The sequence below is a fragment of the Dermacentor silvarum genome, chromosome 1 (assembly GCF_013339745.2).
Source record: "Dermacentor silvarum isolate Dsil-2018 chromosome 1, BIME_Dsil_1.4, whole genome shotgun sequence".
Lineage (NCBI taxonomy): Eukaryota > Metazoa > Arthropoda > Arachnida > Ixodida > Ixodidae > Dermacentor > Dermacentor silvarum.
The window spans coordinates 66,181,585-66,204,828 of record NC_051154.1 but is presented as its reverse complement, the minus strand read 5'-3'; the positions used below and the strand labels follow the sequence as shown (position 1 = coordinate 66,204,828).

Below are 23,244 nucleotides of genomic sequence, written 5' to 3'. Positions count from 1 at the left end.
GAAAAAAGAACGGACAGATCTAACAAGAGGCGAGTATATTAACACTTGCGAGGTCCTTCGTCCCCTGTTACTTTCAAAGGGACAAGACGAAAAAGCAGGCATCGTGAATGTGTGACACGTGCGCTCGGCGAGCTGGGCGTGGAGCGCTAGGTATGCGTGGCGTGCTTCCGGCCAGCAGAGCCGCTGAGACGAGCAGTGTCATCCGTGAAAGGAATGGCCGCTGGGGAGGGCCCTCATTAATGGCGCCTCCAGCGCGGAGCCGGACAAAAGCCGCCGCCTCCGCACCCCTTCTTCTGGCAGCTTCGCCAACGCCGGGAGCGTGCGGCACCTGGACGCGCCGGGGGTCGTCATCAGGCGGCCCTGGAGACGGGCGTGCAAGGCCGTCCTTGCACGATTCTCGGCCCGTTCGGCTTGGCTGATGCCCCGAGACGGTCCTTCTTTCCTGGCCGAAAAGCAAAAGAACCGCGGTCTCGTGGGTGCCACCCGACAGTGCCGAGAGACGCCATCACGCTATGAGGACGGCTCTGTTGCTCTGCCTGCTCACCGCGGTGGACCGGCGCCAGAGCAGGGCGCACCATCAACCCGCGCTGCCGCCGCCGCCGCCGCCGCCGCGCACTGACTGCCACCACCAGTACTGGCTGTACCAGCCAGCGTCCGCTGTGGGTGGCTTCCAGTACCCTCACTCGGGACACCATGGCTACCACCAGCCTCACGGCTACCCATACGCGCCCGGCTATCAGCAGGGCTACCCCGACGGCCGCTACCCAGTCATGCCACTGCCTCCACCCCCACCTCCACCGCCGCCCCCTCCGTCGCTGCCCTATCCAGGACCCTGGGTCCCATCATACCCGAGGCAACCGGCACCGAAAAATTTGGACCCATTCCCGGGCAAATTTCTTGGCATGGGCACGGTGCGTTACCTGAACGGAGGACGCGACGTCGAGCTAGTCTGCGACCTACACGGAGATCAGCTGGTTTCGGTAAAGACGCTTGCTCTTCGATTGCACTTTCACCCCTAACAAACGCTTCACAATTGTTGAAGTGATTATATTTTTATTTGTTGTCGTACCACAAAACTACACACCGTTTATGGTGGACGTGGTATTAAGGATACGAGGGGAGGGAGGGGGGAGTTAGAGCGACTACTAATGCCCGATAACGAACCCGCGACCTTTCGCTACACAACAGAATGCCACAAGCGCTCCGCAAACACAGCGGGTAATCGAATACCCTAAGGAAAGATTTTTTTCCTTATTTTTTTCATTGTACTTTTCCTGCCTTCCTACTGTGTTGCGTGCACGTCTGATTGAATCGTAAATATTCTCATACAATGGAGGATACTGACGCCGGCCCAACAACTTTTGTTTTTCTGCTATTTAATAGTCGGGCCCGATTTTACGTAATTTCAAACTAAGGCATTCGTAGCTTACAAGGATTGTGCTGCATATGTATTTTTCCATTTCTTGTCTCTCTCTTCTTTTTTTTTCTTTTTTTTTCTTTTCTTTTTTAGTACTTTGACCAGACTGGGTCTGGCTGTTAGGAGTAACTGTTAAAACAGCGCCTCGCCGGCTTGTGAACTGCAACCCGGCCAAAGACTGATGACTTTAACCGAGCATCATTGCTGAGCCTATCAATCTTGCATACGTTCTTGCCAGTAATAGTAAGCAGATCGTCGTCGGATGATGCACTGTCCATCGGCCGCATAATTTATTGCTTGACGGCGAAAGCTGCCTGAATGACGACAGGACTTTTAAATGTCATCACCGAGGAGCTGAAGCACGCTATTTCATCCGGTCGCCCCGAGCAAGCAAACACGGGTGCGCATTTGTGCCACATGTCCAAGCAACGCTGCAGTTGTGCAAATAAATAATGGGAGTGTCGTTATAGAGTATACAAACCACAGCAAACTCGAATACGATACCTATTTACCATAGAGAACAAGACTAATTCTACGAGTGCTATCGATGCAAAATATATTGCTTATGCCGAACTCAACATTCCTTAAAACAAACCAGAGGCACTTTATAACCACCAACCAAAAAGTACCTTCTTTCGCTCCTCCTACAGCATTCACATTATCAGCGATGCTCAAGCAAGGCAGGTAACTTTAGTCTTCACCTACAATGCGGCTAACCTGATCATCCTTTTTGCGAATTAAGTCACGTGAGTTTGCACATAAGAACAAGTGGGCCATCGCGACTGCAGCTGTAGAAAGCTATTTGTAATATTTCGTTGTCATTTATAACTTGTCAATTATGTGAAACTAGTAAACGCTACTCACATTTCGCTATATCTGCGCTTGATTTTAAAGAGCGCAATAAATAGAGGCAAATATAGAAGAGGAAGGGAGATTGGGGGGGGGGGGGGGGGGGGAAGACCTGAGCGCTTAAACACACAAATAAAATACACTGCATGTTTTGAGCGATTAGTAGGACATTTTTCGGGACGTACACGCGTATCAGGACGTACACGCGTATCATGAACTATCAACAAACATTCATTATACGCGGGTACGGTTACTTCTAAATAATTGAGCTGTTACCAAATTAATTTTCGTGCAACCAGCGGTTCGTTATAAGAAGGTTTGAGTGTCATGTAAATCAGAGGTTTATAACAACCCAATAATGATTCGGCGCTTGCATTATATATATTTGTTTGCATATAGCTACTTATAGTATGTAGATGTTGATATGACAGCGTGCTCGGGGTTTTAATGATTAGGAACAGTTGTTCGTAGTATCAAGATGCGGTGAATACAGTATAAGTGGCCTCCAAGAAAAGCGTTTCGAGCGTCGTTTTGGCCCCCAGACGTTAAGAAAACATCAATGAATGCAGGTCATATTCAACCCCATTAAGGATGTCAATATTTGGGTTAGCTGGGGTTATCATTATTTAAGCGGAAGCAGATCATGTTTTCGTCTCTCCGCCGGCATGCACGGATCAAAGCTGTCCTCAAGAGGAGGATGCTGAGTGTTGCATAATGATGAAATATTTCACTTGATTAGCGCCATATGTGTTGCAGGTTGCCTCTATTTCGTGCGGTTGCACTATGAGCCTTCACTAATTTTACGCACAGCATAAGTTCCCATGGAGTGCAAGAGAGCCATAAAAAGGCCGTTTCAGTCATAAGTGCATGCGTCTGAGGCAACCGCAACGCTTTGCAACACGTGGCGTGGACCGACATTTCTGCGTTTTCCCCTTTCCAGAGGAAATAAGTGGTATAAACTAAAGTTCCTATATCGTAAAAGTGCTGCCATCTACTCTCTCCTCCGCCGTCTCCTCTCACAAAACACTTTTTTTTTTTCTTTTCGCTTGCGAAAGCAAGTCGACGGTGCCGCCCCTCGAAAGCCCCCGTTGAACTTGAAGCTTTCAGGCCGGGCGCGCGCCGCCGCCGCCGCCAGCGGCTGCGCAGAGTGACTTTCGACATGACTCTGAGACGTTATATATATATATATATATATATATATATATATATATATATATATATATATATAAAGAAGTGAAAGCGCGCGCTATCATCGTCCAATCGGAGATACAGGAGAGAGAGAAGCGGCGTTGTTGAAAGGATGGCGGTACTTTTCCGAAGGTATAGGGACTTAAGGTGTTTTATTTTCCTTTTTTTTTAGACAAAACAGATATTTTATATAAAAATTTACCGCCCTTCCACTACTGTGAAGAGGGGGTGCAAGCGAAGCTTTTGTCGACTCGTTTGTGGCACGAGCGCGTGCCGAGCACGAGCACGAGTGCAAACCGAGGGGCGCCAACGAGCGAGCTGCGGAAGACTTCCACTCCGTGTAGATGGTTAACTAGCGAAGCTGGAACGTGCGGCCCCGGTCTTTATCATTAGGTTAATTCCGAGGGTTCATTAAAGTTTCGCTCAATTGTGAGGTAACGCACACGTTCGGCTGCGACGGAGAGAACGACGCCACTGACGGTATGCCCGCAGTCCGCCGTTGTCGCTTGCGTTCGATGTCTCGAGTTTGCTCGGCGGCGTGGTTAGCAGCTTTCGCCCGCCATTGCCGCTTGCGATTCTTCGAAACTAAATTGCTTGAATAGTAAATATGTCCGTTACGTAAGGCAATGAATGGCTCATACCCCTTAAGCAATGGCTCATATATACCCCCTTCAACGCGGCCTCCCGATTACGACGACAGAAGTGAAATTCTAGAGAGAGAGAAGAACTTTATTTCCGGCAGATTGCTGGGCTGGGTTCCCACCTAAGAGCAAGCGGAGAGACCGTGTCTCCCGGCAGCTTCCTCGGCCTGCTGGATAGCCCACAGTTGCTGGTCCAGGCCTGAACTGAGCAGCGAAGTCCCCCAACGCGCCCGAAGGCCCTCATTGGAGGCCACGACCCCAATATTGCTGATTAATGCTGGACATGCCCATAGGATGTGATCTAGTGTGGCTCTGGTGTTACAATACTGGCATAGATTGGTTGTATATAAATTCTACGCTGGAATGATTAGCGGCAATGCAGCCAGCTGCGGAAGCAGACGAGGACGACGAACGCGGGAGCAGTGGCACGAGCGCGTGCCGAGCACGAGCACGAGCCAACGAGCCAGCTGCGCGGAAGAAGACGACGACGCTCGAGCAGCTCTGAGAGCATCTGGTTTTTTCGGCGTTACATCGCCGGCGCAGGCTAGCGTATACAAGCTTCGCCTAAAAAGACTATAAGCGCAGCCAACGTAGCGTTCTTGCAGACGAATTCCTGGGGAGGCGGACATACTTTGCCGCTAATAACGTGAGCTTCGCAAGACTTGATAACAAAAATGTATGAATTAGCTTTTTTATTAGTGCTTAAGGGCAGTTGTTTAAATGGCTAATTTGAAGGCCGTCACATTTTAATGCACCCTCATTTTTTTATCTTTAATGTCGCACCTAATTTCAAATATTTATCATGGAATTTCAACGGTAAAGCCCGGCAATATCGAAACCGAGCGCCGCGGGAGCGCAGAAAAGGCGGCCCTGCTATCATATCAGACCGAAACGCCGCGTAACGACAAGCACGAGGAAGTTGGAAACCGAACGTCTCGGCCAGTCGCGGGAGCTACTGATACGGCACGTTTTCCCTGACAAGCATGTGCGGCTGTGTGCCGTGTCTGGATTAACCACGGCGTGCTATCATTCGAACTTCACCCCACACTTCTTCACGGGGCGTTGCCCTCTGACGTGCAGCGGGACGCGCTGTCTCCATATTGCCTCGACTGGCCTTTGGAGTTCGAGGATGAATATATCGAATTCAGTGCGATTTTCAAGATATTTAAAAAATGGGTGTGCATTAAAATGTGACTGCCTCCAAATTACCCATTAAAACAACTGCCTCCAAGGCACTCATATAAGGTTAATTATTTCTTGTTAATTAGTCTTCTCAAGTTCACGTTATTAGAGACAAAGTGCGTCCGCCTCGTCTAGGAACTCGTCTGCGAAAACGCCACGTTCGCTGCGCTTATAGCCCTTTTATAAACAATCTGTATTGCCTAAAAAAGAAAACACCCTATATATGTACTTACGCTGCACGGGGCAGCATGATGTAATGGTCTATCTGGCCTGTTACTCAAGGCCACGACACGCCTTCGCGCCAGAGCCTTCTGTTAACTTGCACTTGGTTGATTGGTAATAACTTTGTTGAATTGTCCTGCAGGTTTTTGGCGACCCGGGCTCAGGTCTCCCACGACGGGACGTCGTTGCAGTTCAGTTGAATTATATTTCCAGCTAATTGCGCACTCTGCGTGATGGAAGCAGGGCGATTTATGGCCGAAACTATTCCTCCACGCGAGCTCCACGTCTAGAGAAGAGCGAACTACGTTAATGAAAATAGAGGCTTTATGAAAGTCATGCCAACGTAATCTACCATGGATGGTGTAGCTATAGATATATGTAGGAATTAAGGAATTAAGTGACTGCGGCAAAGGGAGACCGCGCCTCTTTTGGCAAATTTTTAGCCAGAGTGTTGTCGGGCCTTTCTCGTCCGGATAGTGGCGGCCTGCGTTATGTATATATCTTTGTATCGAGCACGCACCTGCATGGCATGGTACGCCATGCATGCCCATGCGCTCGCGGGCCCGCCACGACGATCTGTATAGGAGGAATGGGCACATCTCGCTGTTCGCAGAACGTGGTGTGGGTGAAGGCGACGCTTCCGCGGGGCCAGCCACCGGTCGCATGGCGTCCTCCACTGCCCAGCTGCGGGCCGTGCTACTGCCCCGTGCAGTATGGCTGTGTCTACCAGCCTCTGGACCTGGCCGACCGGAAATTCTTCGCCGACTCGAGAGGACACCACGCCTCGCTGCACATCTACGGGGTGTCGCCGGCAGACTACGGTGTCTACCGCTGCAGCGCTACCAGCTCGCCTACCGGGTCCGCTGCGGCCAACACCGAGACGGTCTACCAAATCGTCCACTTCACCGGCTAGAAAGCCGCTGTCGGCGCACCGCAGTGACGCAGAAATCGAATGCATCGCCGCCCATGTGCATACGCGCGGCGTGCAGCCGCGAATGCGAATTAATTCGGAGACTCTGCGTGGTAGTCATTTGTGTGCGTTGCTTGGCTGATTAGCTAATAGCAGGCTTCAATAACCGCTTATAAGGTGCATGTAGCTTTTGTTTTTAATTAAGGATGGAACAGTAGTTCGCGTGTACTACTATAGGCACTTACCGCTGGATCGTATACCGCCCGTCCGTCCGCGATGGGATTAAGATCGGGCGGTGATATTTCGCAGCGGCGGAAAAAAAGGGGGAAGAAAGTACTAGCTGTTCTTACACGTTTTTATTACGCTGAAAACGGGTAAATCTTCGACCACATTACACATCGCTAAGAAATTGAGCAAGAATACCGTAACCTGGCAAAGAGGAGATAGAAGAGGAGGAGAACCGTGTTGGCCGTGTTGCGTGGTGGTCGGGAGTATACCCCGCACCTCTACCAAAAACTGTTACTGATGATCGATGTTTATTCACAGGTGAAGACTAGGATGAATGAGAGGTCGCCACGATGTCGCCACCGAAATGTGTGGCTGCTGCTGAGTTCTTCGTTCTCCTCCTCTTCTATCTCCTCTTTGCCGCGTTACAATACTTTCAGGTGGGAGTGCCCACACGGGAGCCTCGTTCGAAGTCTTTTCGTCACAATCGAAAACATCTTTGTTCTTTATCTATCTGTATCTCTCTCTCTCTCTCTCTCTCTCTCCCTTTTAAATGTGACCGGTGTTTAACATGTTATTGTGTTTCAAACCATAAACTCTCGATTTCAAAAAGCGTTTTGCGTACATAACTGCGCGAAAGCAGAACCACCCGGTCTTTGCAGAGGCATATCTGCGGGTTGTGGAATGCAGGCGTGAAACGGACCGCTCGCAGTTGCAGTCGTGCGATTTGACCTTTAGTTTTCTCAGCAGTTTATCCTTCAATGTCTTGATTCTTGAGAAACTTGGGGAGTGCCGAATCAGCAGCATGGGTTTAGCAGAGCAACTCAAGGCACTTTCACATACCTGTAGTTTGATGGTCGTGTGAGCCAGCACTATACCGTGCGTCCCACGTAACTTGAGTCAAACATTAAAAATATGCAAACTCCACGTAGCTGGACAGAACCAAAGTAATGTTGTTTGCCGTCGCTTGGAGATACTAAGATTATTTTTTTCATTCCGCCTAATTACATAATTAGTCTTAATTAATTATTCAACGTCTCAAATATTATAATAAGACGAAAAGTGCCAATGAGAAATTTGTAGACCAACATGGAAAACTCCCGATACAGCTTTCTGTTGCTCAATACGTGCTACATAAACGTGTTTTTCCGAGCATGAGAGAGCCCGCGAATACGCGCTAAATTGCCGCGCGACTGGCCGCTCGAGGCACTTTGCGTGTATTCGCGTGGTTCTTTCATGCTTGGAAAAACACTTTGGTTTTGGCACGTAACACACCAAAATTTAATTTTTGATCTGGTGCGATTTTGATGCGACATGCTACAACAGGACATGCTCAATGGGTTTTGCATAATTTACAGGTGCTATGAACGAATCGCGATCGTCGGAAAAATTTGTCGTATGACTTCATATTGTCACGTAGCAGTGACAGTGAAGAAAACAGTCGTAACACTGTGTATGACGAAACTGGTTGTTTATTGGGCGAACCTGTGCCCACAAAAGCAAGCTACACTCAAAGCACAACGATAGCGGCGAACACAGTCGGCGATCGTCGAAAATCTGATCAGCGGCGAAACGCGTCGGCTTTTATACCTGAGTCATCGAAAGTTCCAGGATAATCCCTGGTACGCGCGTGTCTTCCAGAAAGTTCTAGACAATTCGCGTCGCTCATACAATCAGATAACATAAGCGTCGGTGAAAAGAGGCAACGGAAAGAAGCATCGATAACGTTCTAGAAACTTCCGATACAGGCGCGTCCTGCGCCGAGCGATAACGTTTAACATTTCTTAGCCGGTGGAAACCGGCCATCGGCGAAAGATAAACATGTATACGTGTCAATATTATGAGGCAGCCTGATCTAGCTTCAAACAGTGCGGCACTGCCGCTTTAAATGTCATTAATGTCATGTTTTAAAAGACATTTCATTTGTGAATTCATTCTTTGTCTTTCCATGCAGTTCCATAGGTTGCTTCTCTTCTCAATTGAATTGAACCGAATCTGAATTTTTTTCCGGACAATATGGATTAAATACAATTGTCTAGGGAACCAGAAAAAAGGCAATGAAATGCCTAATAACCACCCTTCAACCCAAATTTTCCTTGACACAGTGCTCGATATGCACCGCAGCAAGGTAGTACGAAGAAACAAAAGAGCGTTTTTAGTGCCTAACAAGATAAGAAATCAAAACTATAAAATTTATAACCGAGCATTTTGAGAACAGCGATTTGGAAAACGAGTATTGGTACATATGATAGTATGTGCAGACGAAGTGCATAGCGGAAGCATAGCGGAAATTTTGAATTGTGTTATGTTTCATATCAAGTAAGGCCATCTCGATCGATTTTTAATTTTATTTCATGTGTGTGTGTGTCTTTTGGAAACCGCAATGGCGTTTTATGGCCGTGTTGTTTGCTCGAAAGAAATTTGAAAGTAGTGTATTCATTAGCTTCTTCTATCACTTTTGAATGGAATGGCAAAAATAGACAGACCTATAGCTATATATAGGTATTGACGTCATTTTTATCACCACCCTTGAAAATGACAGATACCCGTACAACCTTCAATTGATCAAGGATTGTGCCAGAATTAAGTATCGAGTTGCGTATATGCGAGAGCGGCCTAATAATAGTGTGGACCTAGCTTATTCAGACGAGTTCAATGTAGCGCAGCTTGCACATGGACACACCGGAGGAATAGGACACATATCTACAAAGCGCTAACTTCCAACAACGCTTTGCTTGGACACACACGCCTTGAATGAGCTACTCAGCGAGCAAACTAACAAACACAAATCGATGGTTTTCTTAGCCTTCATTGTCGCAAGTGCTGTGTTCCTCGATGTTAAGATACGGTTATCTTAGGAAAAAAGCCAGTGTGAATTGACCAAAGCGCCTAATCATTTTATGTGCCTTCATGATGCGTGCGTTAGCAAGACGTCATTGTCCCGGTCAAAGAAAGAAATAGATTTTTATTGCGATTATATGGACACTCCAAGCTGATTTCTGCCGTCGTCGTCGCCGTCGCCGTAAGGTTCCGTATGAAGTCCATGGGCGATAAAATTGTCGCCGCGCGCCGTATGCTGTAGTGAAAGCGCACGAGGGACGCGCGCTTTCACGGTGAACGAACGCACGGCGGAGAGCAAACGCGACGTCTTTCGTTGTGCGAAAGGCCGTGGGGGGATGGGAGGGCGGGAGGGGAGGCGACGTTTAACTGCGGCACCAAACGCGTATCTTGCGACCGGGCGCAAGGGGAACTGGCGACTGAATCTCCCACACGAAAGCAGGAAAGCGAGAAGGCAGCGCGGGAGGGAGGGTGTGCGGCTTCTACTCTGCCAGCAACTGCATACTTGTACTTTGCGCGGCTGTGGGCTGTCGCGCGCACCGCATCTTGAAAGCGATCTCCACACGGATCCTACCTTTGTATGCGCTGTGCTTTCGCCACTCAGTTTCCGTTGAAGCGATAGACCGCACGAACCTTCGGTCGCTGCTGCAACCGCGCCAGCGTTTTGACAGTGGTTGTCTGCGGTCATCGAGTGTGATCTATTCATGTTTGCTTGTGCGCGCTGACACCATGCTTGTTATGTGTCCAAGTTTATGCAGCCGATAACACTACTATCCTTACTCCGTATAGCTCTGTACTAAAATTGATGCTTCGGCTTTCGGGCGATACTGCGACTTTTTTTACGCATGCGTTAGAAGTACACCGCAATAATAGTGACATTGTTTGCAATGTGCACTTATTATTAACGTTTGTTTGTTATCCCTAAGTCTGAATACGTGTTCCGTGATGTGACGACCACCTGTGATTGCGCGGGGAACGCTGTTATGGGTGTGCGCACACATCACTTGTTCTTCCGTTTCTTTTCCATTTCCTTCTTTCTTTTCTGCTCCCTTCCCCTCCCCCAGTGTCGGGTAGCAAACAAGGTGCAACCTGGTCGACTCCCTGCCTTTCTTTTCTTTCTCTCTGTGACGTCACGTGTGGGATGTACAGTCGAGTCAAAAGTTTACAGATTACGGAACCTGAGAAAAGGCTGAATAAAGATGTTTATTCTCTCTCTCCACAGCCTGAGCACGCAGCCTAGTATTTGGATGTCCACCCTGTACTATAGTATATATGCAAACAACATAGCATTGTTTTACTGACTATGGTCACGAACTGGTCGGCAATTCAACGTTTCTCAGATCGCACGGTCCGGACAACTTTTAAAGCCGACTGTGCGAGTGTCGCTGTTTATCAGAAATAAAACATTTTTGAAAGTTACGCTGTGTATGTGCTCTGTAGCACCGGTAGAATGCAATGATTGAACACTTTTTTTTTTCAACGACAGTGGTAAGCTCTCAGTCAGGATTTGACAATGCCTGCCGCATGCACTCCAACCCAATTTTATTCTTCTGTAAATTTCTTTCTCATGATCAGGATCCCCTGTGAGTAATTGACCTAGATAAACGTACTCATTTACAGACTCTAGAGGCTGACTGGCGATCCCGAATTCTTGTTCCCTTGCCAGGCAATTGAACATTACCTTTGTCTGCTGCATAATAATCTTCAACTCCACTCTTACACTTTCTCGGTTAAGGTCCTCAATCCTTTGTTGTAATTCGTCCCAATTGTTGCTGAACAGGACAATGTCATCTGCAGACCGAAGGTTGCTGAGATATTCGCCGTTGATCCTGACTCCCAAGCCTTCCCAGTCTATGAGCTTGAATACTTCTTCTAAGCATGCAGTGAATGGCATTGGAGAGATTATGTCTTCTTGCCTGACCCCTTTCTTGATAGGTAACTTTCTACTTTTCTTGCGCAAAACCAATGCAGCTATGGAATCTTTGTAGATATTTCTCAAAATATTCACGTGTGCCTCCTAGAGCACTGCACGGGCCCGGGCCGTCCGAAGCGTTTGTCGGCGGGCTCGGGCCGGGCCCGGGCTTAAAGCCGCGGGCCCGGGCCGGGCTTGAGGCCGCAGGCCCGGGCCGGACTCGGGCTTGAAGCCACGGGCCCGGGCCAGACTGGGGCCCGCTCATTGAAGGGCCTATGTAGGCCTTCGAGCACACGCGACCGTTGTGCATTGCATGGTTCAGTACATGCTGTGCCAAGCTGAAGTGACACGTGCAAGGTGACTGGCATCATCATCATCAGCCTATATTTATGTCCACTGCAGGACGAAGGCCTCTCCCTGCGATCTCCAATTAACCCTGTCTTACGCTAGCTGATTCCAACTTGCATCACCCCACCTAGTTTTCTGCCGTCCTCGACTGCGCTTCCCTTCTCTTGGTATCCATTCTCTAGCTCTAATGGTCCATCGGTTATCCATTCTACGCATTACATGGCCGGCCCAGCTCCATTTTTTCCGCTTAATGTCAACTAGAATATCGGTTATCCCCGTTTGTTCTCAGATCCACATCGCTCTCTTGACTGTATATCTTATCACATGACTATATCTTATCAAAGAAAATAGTAAAACAGATGAAGTTCTCATTTTTAACATCGGAGCTGTTTCAGCCGGGCCTAATGTGTCCGCTGAATCCAAAAATGTGGGCCGATCCTGGCAGCAGTACAGAAAGGGTCCAAGCGCAATGGCACATACACCTGTGAACTAGCGAAGCTGAGCCTGGATAAGTCTAGCTAAGAATGGTGGGGACTAATTGCCTATCGATAGGCAAATGATAGCCAATCAATAGCTAGTCGATAATCGATCAATATTCAATAAATTCCAGAAAATGCTGGGGATGACTTGGTAGTGCCTAGCATAGCCCAAATACGTGGCCAATACCTTACGATAGCCAATCGACAGCCAATCAATAGCTAATCGATAATGATCAATAATCAATAAATTCGGATAACTTGGTAGTGCTTAGCCTATCCCAATTACGTGGCCAATATCTTGCAATAGACAATCGATAGCCAATCAATAGCTAATCGATAATCAATCAATAATAAATAAATTCCGGGAAATTCTGGGGATGACTTGGTAGTGCTTAGTCTAGCCCAAAAGCCAGGACTAGCTAGGTGCCCATCATCTCCGCTGTCTCTTCAGCATTGCGCCGCCAGTGCAAGCTACGCTAATTTTTTTTCCTTCTCCGCAAAAACGAACATTGTTTCCGCGTAAGGAAAAATAAATTATGCAAAGAACCACTCCTCAAACCATTTCCATGTTACCGGTTTTGCGATCGCACTATTACCAGTGTCGATACTATGGCATTATTTTAGCGCTAAGGCCAGTTACTTTTGTGCTTCAATGCATAAAACAGTGTTTTCCTCAAAAAGTTCACTGGAACGCCCATGCATTTCGTCGGACACTTTGAAAATTAATATCTCGAAACTGGTTCAGTCCTGAGAATTTGTTCCAAGTGGATACGCCTTGCGAACTCAGCGGCTATAATTCGTAGATTGAAAGATGTGCCGTAAAATCATTAATTAAAAAGTTAATTCACGTAATTATGTTAAATATTCAATTAGGCGGTTTGACCATCCATTAGGCCATCCATGTCAGAATTAGCTTGGAACTACATAAAACAATTAACCTCTTTAGAGCGTCGTCGCATTAATGTCAACACAAGAAATCCTGAGATATGGTCAATTCCATACTTCAGAACACTCTATAAGCATCAGTCGTTAATACATTACCTACCATTCACTTTGTACAGATACAAAAATGACGGTAATTTCAGTAAGAAAGAACTCAGCTGACACTTTGGTCGCTTGTAATGTATCTGATGGGATTATTATTCTGCCTTTGTGTATGGTTCTGAGTATATAATGTAAATCCTGTTTCGTTTTCTTAGCAAATGCTGATCTTGTAAAATTCAGTCTCATGCTATGTTGTATAGCTGGTGTTGCGTTGTTTTGTATAGCTAGTATTGTTATTGTAGCGTTGTTAAGGATGCATTCTGTTAAAACTTTTTTCGATTCTGTGAAATCGCCGTGACGCAAATATTCTTTGTCTTTCCGTTCATATAGCTATTTCGTCTATGAGGAATTCCAGCGACAGCTGGAAATATATGTGAATTATTGTGCATGTGTGCACACTGTTTGCTGTACTATTATTGCCTTGCCTGGTCTTATGGGTCACGTCAAGCTACATATGCAGCTTTTAGTCCAAAATAACCGTCCAGCATGCAAACTGGACAATAAATTGATTTGGTTTGATTGATTTCGTCGGACACTTTGAAAATTATCGCGAAACTGGTTTAGTCCTGAGAATTCGTTCCAAGTGGATACGCCTTGCGAACTCGGCGGCTATAATTCGTAGATTGAAAGATGTGCGATAAAATAATTAATTAAAACGTTAATTAGCGTAATTATGGTAATTCTTCAATTAGGCGTTTTGATTTCTCGTCGAAGTAATGGCCGCCTCATCGAGTAGTTTAGATCAAGGATTATAATTGCGCTATCTGCCACAGGCAATCTTTAAAAATTTGGTTCAGCTAAAATGAAACGCCCTGTATATTTGCATGCTAAATGACATCTTCGAGCGATATCGTACAAATCAAGGAAAGTGCATGCGTACCACCAGAAAAATAGTAGCACAGGCAATGGGCCGGATTACTGATGTTCCCATGGGATAAACAAAGATTTCGGCCTTTTATTGCGTATATACTGCAGCTGATTAAACCTCGAGAAGGTGAGGCTGACAGATACGGTACAATCTGTCAGTAAAAAAAAAAAAAAGAATTTTTTTCTTACAGGCCGGGCCTGGTCATGCACACGCGGGCCCTAGCTAAGCTTAGTAATGAACGCCCGGGCCCGGGCTCAGTAACACGGGCCCGGGTCGGGCCCGGGCTGGTCTCGGTCATGTACGCCCGTGGGCTCGGGCCTCGTAAAGCGGGCCCGGGCCGGGCTCGGGCCGAAAAATCAGGCCCGTGCAGTGCTCTACACTGCCTCCCGTACTCCTTGATTACGCAATGCCTCTATGACTGCTGGTATCTCACTGAATCAAATACTTTTTCATAATTTATGAAAGCCATATAGAGAGGTCTATTGTACTCCGCTTGTGCTAACATATGGGGCAGAAACTTGGAGGTCAACAAAGAAGCCCGAGAACAAGTTAAGGACCACACAAAGAGCAATGGAACGAAAAATGTTAAGCCTAACGTTAAGAGACACGAAGAGAGCGATGTTCATCAGAGAGCAAACTGGGATAACCGATATTCTAATGGACATTAAGAGAAAAAAAAAGGGAGCGGGGCAGGCCATGTAATGCGTAGGATGGATAACCGGTGGACCATATAGAGAAGGGAAGCACAGTCGAGGACGGAAGTAAACTAGCTAGGCGGGGTGATGAAGTTAGGAAATTTACAGGCTTAAGTTGGAATCAGCTAGCGCAAGACAGGAGTGATTGGAGGTCACAGGGAGAGGCCTTCGTCCTGTAATGGACATAAAAATAGGCTGATGATGCTGATGATGATGATGATGATGTGCTCTGTTCCTCTTTTGTTTCCGTGTGCTAGTAGCGCTACAGTGATCGACATACCGACAATCCCAGATCACAACCTTGATCCACGGCCTTAGTGGGCCGCGGTTTCATTTAACATGCGATGTTATTGTTTAATCTTAGCAGTAGAGTATGCATTTGTGATGCTGCCATAAAAGACTGATCCGACGCTACCAGAGATGTTTCAAGTGCAACTACTACTACTGAGGACCGTAGCCGTTGAAACACCAGCTAAGTAAGGCGCCTGAGCATGGTACATCCTCGATTATGAACTCTGAAATATCTAGCCTCTCGTTACCATAAGCTCGGTAACACATTTTCATGTTTTCCTTTTATATTTAGAAATACTGGCTATCTTATTTTAATCCTATAAATTATGTGTGTGTTTAATATTGGAACACAATTTGTTTCTTATTTTTGTATATTCGATAGACAGATTTAAAAAATAAATAAATTAAGCAAACAACTTTTCAGATGGAAAGCGTTTCTACGCGGTTTCTTTGGTTTCCCATGGTTCCTAAGGTCACTGAGAGGCAACGCTGTATTATGAAGCTATATAATAGTTCCTAAAACCATGGTGTAAAAAGTTCACCGACGATTACGATACTCCCTAATGCCAAATTTGAGCGCAGCTCTATATGTGTTTTCATTTCGCGATATATTGGCTGGCGCGGCCAATCTGTCTCGCGCGGCGCGTTGCAAACGGAGCGAAGTGTGGCGCGACGGCCTCGCTAATCGGGAGATCGCGAGAGGCAGCGCGTGGATGACGCGTGGGCGTGATTTACAGCAGCCGCCACAGACAGACCTTCGCTCATGCAGCGCTTTGTTTTGACGCGCTCGCCGCATGCCTTATCGATGGTGTAATCGGTGACTGCAGACTACGCGCGCTACTCTGACGCCATCTCGTAGCGATCGTCGCCGCAGAACACGTCTTGCGCGGCACTCCGCTTTTCTCCTCACCGTCTAACCATACTCTCCTCCTCCGCACCTCCTTCCTCCGCGTTCCTACTCACGCTTTCTTCGCTCTCGCCGTCTTTCATATCCCGCTCCACGTGCACTCTTTCATCTTTCGCTGTGCTCGTTCGCTCGTGGGCAAGTGATCACTTAAAAGTTATTTCTGATATTTTCTATATTTCTATTTTCTATATTGCTGAAGTTTTTACGAACAAGAGTCCGTCGATAATACATCTATATTTAAATGACCACTCATTAACCTTATGAAGGTTTATAAGTAACGGCAAAGACTTCATCAAGCCAGTTTATCAATACACACTCGTAATGCAAATTCATTAGTGATCACTCTGAAGCGGTTCAAAAAGTGTCATTTAACGTATATACTAAAGCCACACCGCCTCCTCTCATGGCGCTTCGGGAAATTGTATAAGCACCCTGAAAACTGAATACCATGGCAGTCATAGGAACTCCAGGTCTGAAAAAAAGTACAGATATCAAATTGTTGATCAAGTGTGTCCAAAAACGAGCTAGCAGAGTCTTTGTTTCCTAGACTCCACGTTTAAGCGAAGCAAATATTATTGCTTTACGTCCCTCCATCTTTTCAAGCACTGAAGAGTCATCATGATAGCGATACGCCCGAGAGAACGAGTCCATGGGCTTACCGTATTTGCACGAGTGTAACGAAATTTTTTACTTCTTTTTTTTTAACTTTCTGGCCTCAAAACGTGCTTCGCAATATACTCGGGTTCAACATGATCAAATATAACACGTTTTTCTTTTCTTTTAACAATGAATACAGCCCTGCGGGCATCTGCTTTTATGCGTCCGGTTCCTTTTTCTTTTTTTCTTTTTTTTTTTTTGGCGTCGCTTTGCATTATAATCGACATATATTATTTTTTTTTTCTGAGCAGTCGAAACTCCCCCCTCGCGTTATATTCGTGCTCGCATTTACGTGCAAATGTGGTATTGTCGCGAGAACTAGACGCAGTAAGCTGTACGAACTCTCGGATCTTTTCCACATTTTCTTTTATCCTTACTCTGATAACGCGGTCAAGTGGGCTGCCTAAATGTGCCTATCCAGTATATTGTCTCTGGATCGCTGACTTTTCGCTCACGATTGCTACCTACGACTTTTTCGCGATACTTTTCTAGTTAGTTTTGCAGTTCCATTTCTTCAGTTTGAGTCAATCTTCTTCCTATACAGGTACCTAAACACCTTTCGAAATATCTTCTTTTTTGCTTATATTCCTCTGTCGTTCTTCGAAGCAGATTTCTTCTGTGAGCCTCCTGAACAACAAATGGTTGTGAAACGTAATACCGTAGCTTCTTTCGTAGTACTCGCAATATCGTGCCAACGTAAATCGCACATGTGACATCCGTGTCACCATCGTCATGTGGGTTTATTGACCAGTTGCCATCACCCAAAAAGATCACGTGCCCGTGACGCCTGCGGCAGAAAGGATGTTCCACATCCGCCGCCATGGTTTGTGAGTGGTGGCGCTGGCTAACACTCCCAGGGTTAATTAGTTCTAGTTGTAAAACATAAATACCCCAGAAAGTGGATGGGAAAACGGCTCCGCGGCAGCTCAATGGTAAGAGCATCGCACGCGTAATGCGAAGACGTGGGATCGTTCCCCACCTGCGGACAGCTGTTTTAACACGAAAGTGTTTTATGCCAGGGTCCACCAAGACTTCACTGACGTATTTCCGTCACGCAAATACGTCATAGAACATAATACAAAGAAAGAAACCAGAAGAAAAAGTTCCACAAACATGGAAAATTTGGAAATCGTACCCACGACCTCTCGGTCCGCGACCGTAGATCGCCGAGCGTTTAACCCATTGCGCCACAAACGCATTTGCAGAGAGCTACACAGACGCGCCTTATATATCTAACACTCCTCCGTGTACCCGCGCTCTTGCTCGGGGCGGTGCCGCCGCCTACGAGCAGAAAAGAGAAGTACTGCATTATGACACTAACGCGCACCGACAGTGAACGCTTCGGTGGTCTCAGCACTACGACGCCTCGATGCCAGCATTCGAAGGGACGCTGGCATCAAGAAGCACTACCAACGCCACCTAGGTGGCGTTCACCGTACTCAGCACAGCGGAGCGTGGCCTCCGCAATTAGCTCTGAAAATGTTTCTGAAGCTGATCGCGGAGGCTGCAATTACGACGCGCTGTACGCGCTGATTTGACTCGGTGACGATTCAGTTACGTGCTTTGTCTTGCGCGTTGTATTAGTGTGTCAGTTACGTGCTTCGTCTTTCGCGTTGTGCTAGCGTGTGCAGCGTAGTGCAGCTTCCATATGCACGACGGTTGCTCATGGTCATCGACGTTGGTAGTCGTGATGGAGGAGACGTGCCACCAGGCGTCAGCGTGGGTGCATCAACGCCTAAGGGCGCTTTAGCCACAAAACACCAATAGACATTATATATCAATGTGCAATAAACATTACACTACTTCTGTGAAGACACGTTTCACTTTCGTGTTCTATACCGATTCCTATATAAGAGGGATCAACCACATTTTTTTTCATCCATTTTCATTTCCATTCATTTATCATTTCTTTAATTCCATTAGTAAGTACAAGTAATTTCCCCTACGTTATCCTTGGTGCCTATGTTTGTTGGCTTCTTATGTTATTATCGGCCCCTTCGGTTCCCTTTTTTCTCGTTCATATATATATATATGCTGAAATACACGCTGAAAAGTGGGCTGATCCTGGCGATAGTGCAGAAAAGGTCCAAGCTCAATGGCGCATACCAGGGACAAAAAAGAAAGAGAGAGAGAAAGAAAGAGAAAAGGAGAGGGAGAGAAAGAAAGAAGAGAGGGAGAGAAAGATATAACGAAAGACAGAGAAATATAGATAGAGAGAAAGAGAGAGGGAGAGAAAGTGAGAGGGAGAGAAAGAAATAAATAGAGAGAGAGAAATAAAGAGAGAAAGATAGAGGGAGAGGAAGAAAGAGAGAGAGAGAGAAAGAAATTCACCACGAAGGTCAGATACACAAACTACAAGCTTCGCTTACCCCCATTTACTCGACAGGGGAAAGGCTGGTGATTTTTTCATCCTCCTTCATGTCCATTAATTTATCATTTATTTGTTTCAATTAGTAAGTACACGTGATTTCCCCTACGTTATCCTTGGTGTCTATGTTTGTTTGAACAGCCAACAGGAGAGGGACTGGCGTCGTATTCAGACGAATACATACCCCAATCTGCACCACCTACACAGAATACACCCCACGGGGTTCATTGACGAGTGCCCGTGGTGCACAGAAATACCCACATTAAACACATCACATGGGAGTGTCCCAAGAGGTCTCCGCACATAGACAGCCCAATAGTACTGCGAGGCCGGAGCATGGCCCCTGTCACTGCTGCTCCTGCAGCAGGGTGTGTGACATGTGGATCGACTCCACCATGCTGCAGACGGTGGTGGCCTGCTGACCCGCTTGCGCTCACGGCCTTCCTTGCAGATGGGGCGGCTGTGCTGCCTGTGCGTATACGAGGAGATGATCGGGAACCCCCCACCCAACACAGTGCAGCTGCCCCCCCCCCCCCCCCAGAGACCTCCAATCACAATCACCACGGAGCTACCAGGCGTCACCAAGCGGCGATCACCGACCTGCGCACTGCAGCAGACGGCGGCATCCCTCCTCCACGAGGACCTTGAGGGCCACCTGCAGGTCTTCGTCGACGGCTCTGTGGTCCCCGACACAAGCTCATCGACGGCGGCGTGCATCGCACCTGCCCTGCGGAGGAGTAAGCATGCTTCCAGCACATGCGAGCTCCACTGCAGCGGAGGTAGCAGGCCTCCACCTCGCCGTCGACCTGCTAACGGAGGAACCCCCAGAGACACTAGCAGCCATCTTCTGCGACTCGAAGGCAGCTCTCCTGAGCCTGCAAAGGCCGGAGAGGGCGAGCCTGGGGGTCGCCCTCCTCTCAACGCGACTGGCGACACTTCAGGATGCAGGTTGCCCGGTGTCCCTGCACTGGATCCCTGTTCACGTAGGCATCCTGGGCAACGAGGAGGCTGATGCCCTGGCCAAGAGTGCCCACCACGGTGACGTCCCCCTGAGTACGGCAGTAACAGCCGCGGACTTCACCAGGCACCGGCTGCAGCGGCACCTCCAGGCGTCCCATCCCGACAAGCGCGTGTCCCTGGGACACCCCCCACGGCAGCTCCCGCACCGCGGCCTTGCACGTAGGGAGACCTTGCTCCTGCTCCGGCTGAGGATTGGCTGCTGCTGGACAGCAGCACGGCGCCACCGGCTCGGACTCGCCGCCTCGCCTGCCTGCGCCTCCTGCGGCGAGCCAGAGACGCTGGAGCACCTCCTGCTGGCCTGCCCGGCGTACAGCCAACCCCGCGGACAGCTCCTGCAGGAATTCCGCCGCCTCGGATTTCCTACCGCGCGACAGGAGGACAACTTTTCCCCCGCCGAAACCAACTCTCGGCCCTGCTCAGCGTAGTTGAGTACCTGGACTCGTCAGGGCTCTCAACAACTCTTTTAACACCCCCAGCACACATCGACAGCCTGGCGGCTTTCCATGTGTGCTGGCTCCTTTCACCGCAGGCCCTCCATCCCTGCCCCACCACACGGCCTTGGACTGGCTGACCACACCAGGCCAGACGCCAGCTGATAAGGCCCCTACCCCTGGATGGCGCGACCGCGTTCCTGCCTGCCGATCTGCTTCGCTCCTGCCATGGCGACATCTACACCTTTCCTCTCCTACCTCCGTTTTCTCCCACTTTCCCCTACCCGTTGGCGCTGAGCCGTGCTCCCTCAAGGGCTGCAGAAGATAGCGCCAACCTTTCCTTTCCCAAATGAACCAATTAGTAGTAATAGTACTGATACATCCACTCACGAGGAATAGGCAGTGGGAGGCATAGCTTGCGGACGAGGGCCGGGAGAGCCAATTGGCTTTTCTGGACCAAGCCCAGCGAGCCGCTCGTGCCAGCAACCAGCGTGCCTTCTTTTATTTATTTATTTTCAATAAAGTTTTTACTCACTCACTCGTGCGATGATATGAGTCAATCATGAAACGAGCTGCCTTCCTTTGTATCATTTCAAGATGGGTTTTTAGTTTCTGTTGAAGAAACCTCTAAGCCCGTCTAGATAGTCTAGATGCCTACAACACGCTTATTCTACTAAAGTATATATAATTTTTTTGAAAACCAAATAACTAGACTATTTATAACACAGGTTACAGACTTAAGTGAACCGGTGAGCCGTTCAAACGAACCGGTTTTATCAGTGAGCTGAGCCGTTCCGAGCCGCTCACTCATCGATCCGTTTTCCCAAAAAGTTTTCCTGAGTTGAGGCCCGAATTACGGTGGCTCGATGGATGGATGGATGGATGGATGGATGGATGGATGGATGGATGGATGGATGGATGGATGGATGGATGGATGGATGGATGGATGGATTAGAGCACTGCACGGGCTCGGGCTTACCCGACAACCCGGGCCCGGCCCGGCCCGTGGGCCGGGCCGGGCCGGGTAGAGCAGTTTTTTCACGGGCTCGGGCCGGGCTCGGGCACGGCGTGTGCTTTTTGACCCGGGCCCGGGCCGGGCTCAGGTTTTTTGACGCGGGCCCGGGCCGGGCTCGGGCTTTCTGCGAGTTATTCTCGGGCTTCTCAACTCTGAAAAACATGTATTTTTCAGTCTCGGGCCGGGTTCGGACCAGTTTCGAGTCGGGCTCGGGCCGGGCTCGGGCTTAAGGTAAAGGGTAGCGGGCCGGGCCGGGCGGGTAACGTAGATTATTTCCGGGCCCGGGCCGGGCCCGGGTCTCGCCATAAAAGTTTTGATCGGGCTCGGGTGGGCCACCCAATGTAAAAACGGGCCCGGGCCGGGCCCGGGCCGCAAAAATCGGCCCGTGCAGTGCTCTAGTATGGATGGGGCTGAACCCTTTAAATCGGGCGGTGGCATACGCCACCTAGCCATGACTATTAACACATCTTGTACTTTGTGGTGGGTGAAATTTCACCCCTGGGCCTTGATATTACCCACCAATCAGATAACCTCCGTTTGGTTATTTCTATATACCCGCTTAAAGTCTATTTTGCCTTCACTGTCCCTAAACCCCAATGCTTTGAAAAAATCAGCCCCGTTGCTTTGCACTGTAGGGTTAAGCCATTTACAGAAAAGTATGAGGTGTTCAGCCGTTTCCTCTTCTTCTCCACACGCACCGCACAATGTGTCTATACCTTGGTACTTGACTCGGTACATCTTAGTCCGCAATACTCCCGTCCTGGCTTCAAACAACAAAGAGCTTCCCCTAGAATTATCATATGGTAGATATTTTCTTTGGCAATTTCTTGCTTGAAAGTTCTGTATGTTCCCAGTGCTCATTTCGTCTGCATCCCTGTTTTCCACAGACCCCTCTCTGTTTCTTTAACCTTTTTCTTAACCGCTGTTTCCTAGTTTGCACCCCTCCTGCAGGTCCAAATATTTGATTGACAATTTTCTGGTCAGCTTCCTCCATTTTGTGTCAACATTCCTCATGTAGAAATAACTGAAAACTCTCCTTGCCCACTGCTTTTCTGCCATTTCTCTCAATCGCTCCTCAAATTCTATCTTGCTGCTGGCTTCCCTGCCCTCAAATGACGTCCATCCCATATCGCCCTGTACCCCCTTGATTTGGTGTATTTCCGTGTGCTCCCAGAGCAAGTCTACCTACCCCTCGCTGCTTAACTTCCAACCTTGCTCGAACCTCTGATCTCATGCACAGGACCGCATTGCCGAAAGTCAAACTAGGGACCATCACCCCTTTCCAAATTCCTCTCACTACTTCGTACCTGTAGCGCCTCAGCATGCGGCGCCCGTCAAGGAAGAAGAAGTTGGCATTCGAACGCGCGGCAGGTGCAGAGCGCGAATAAAAAAATCAGTTCGAAAACTCAACGCTGTCAGGGCTGGATCTTTCTCGTGTTAGCTCCGACAGTTAATGGTGACCCGATAACGAACACGCAACCCCAACCATCCCGCATGGATCCCGCCGGCTCTTCCACCCAGCCTACCGGTCCTGACGCCCAAGAAGACGCCAGACCTAACAGTGCTGCGGTGGCTGCGATCCAACACGTCAACCTGCCACCATTTTGGCCAAACAACCCCTGCACATGGTTACTGCAGGTCGAGGCGTACTTCCGTCTACGGCAAATCACCAGCCAACAGACCAAGTACTGGCATCTGGTGTCCTCCTTACCTCCGAACGTAGCCGAAGACTTCACA

At 48.3% G+C, this 23,244-nt stretch overlaps 2 protein-coding genes and 1 long non-coding RNA gene across 3 annotated transcripts; all 3 read left to right on the top strand.

The window, feature by feature from the left end:
• The first annotated feature begins 384 nt into the window (after positions 1–384).
• On the top strand, positions 385–6,412 carry LOC119464790 (splicing factor 3B subunit 4). Its single transcript, XM_037725722.2, has 2 exons — positions 385–980; positions 6,113–6,412. The coding sequence occupies exons 1-2, from the start codon at positions 513–515 to the stop codon at positions 6,410–6,412; spliced, it is 768 nt and encodes a 255-aa protein (XP_037581650.1). The 5' UTR covers positions 385–512.
• A 698-nt stretch (positions 6,413–7,110) lies between these two features.
• On the top strand, positions 7,111–10,889 carry LOC125946282 (uncharacterized). Its single transcript, XR_007467515.1, has 2 exons — positions 7,111–8,050; positions 8,480–10,889. It is a non-coding gene; the product is annotated as an uncharacterized LOC125946282 (long non-coding RNA).
• An 8,895-nt stretch (positions 10,890–19,784) lies between these two features.
• LOC119444488 (uncharacterized) lies at positions 19,785–20,486 on the top strand. The gene has a single exon (XM_037708898.1). It carries the CDS (start codon positions 19,785–19,787, stop codon positions 20,484–20,486), a length of 702 nt encoding a protein of 233 aa, XP_037564826.1.
• Positions 20,487–23,244: the final 2,758 nt, after the last annotated feature.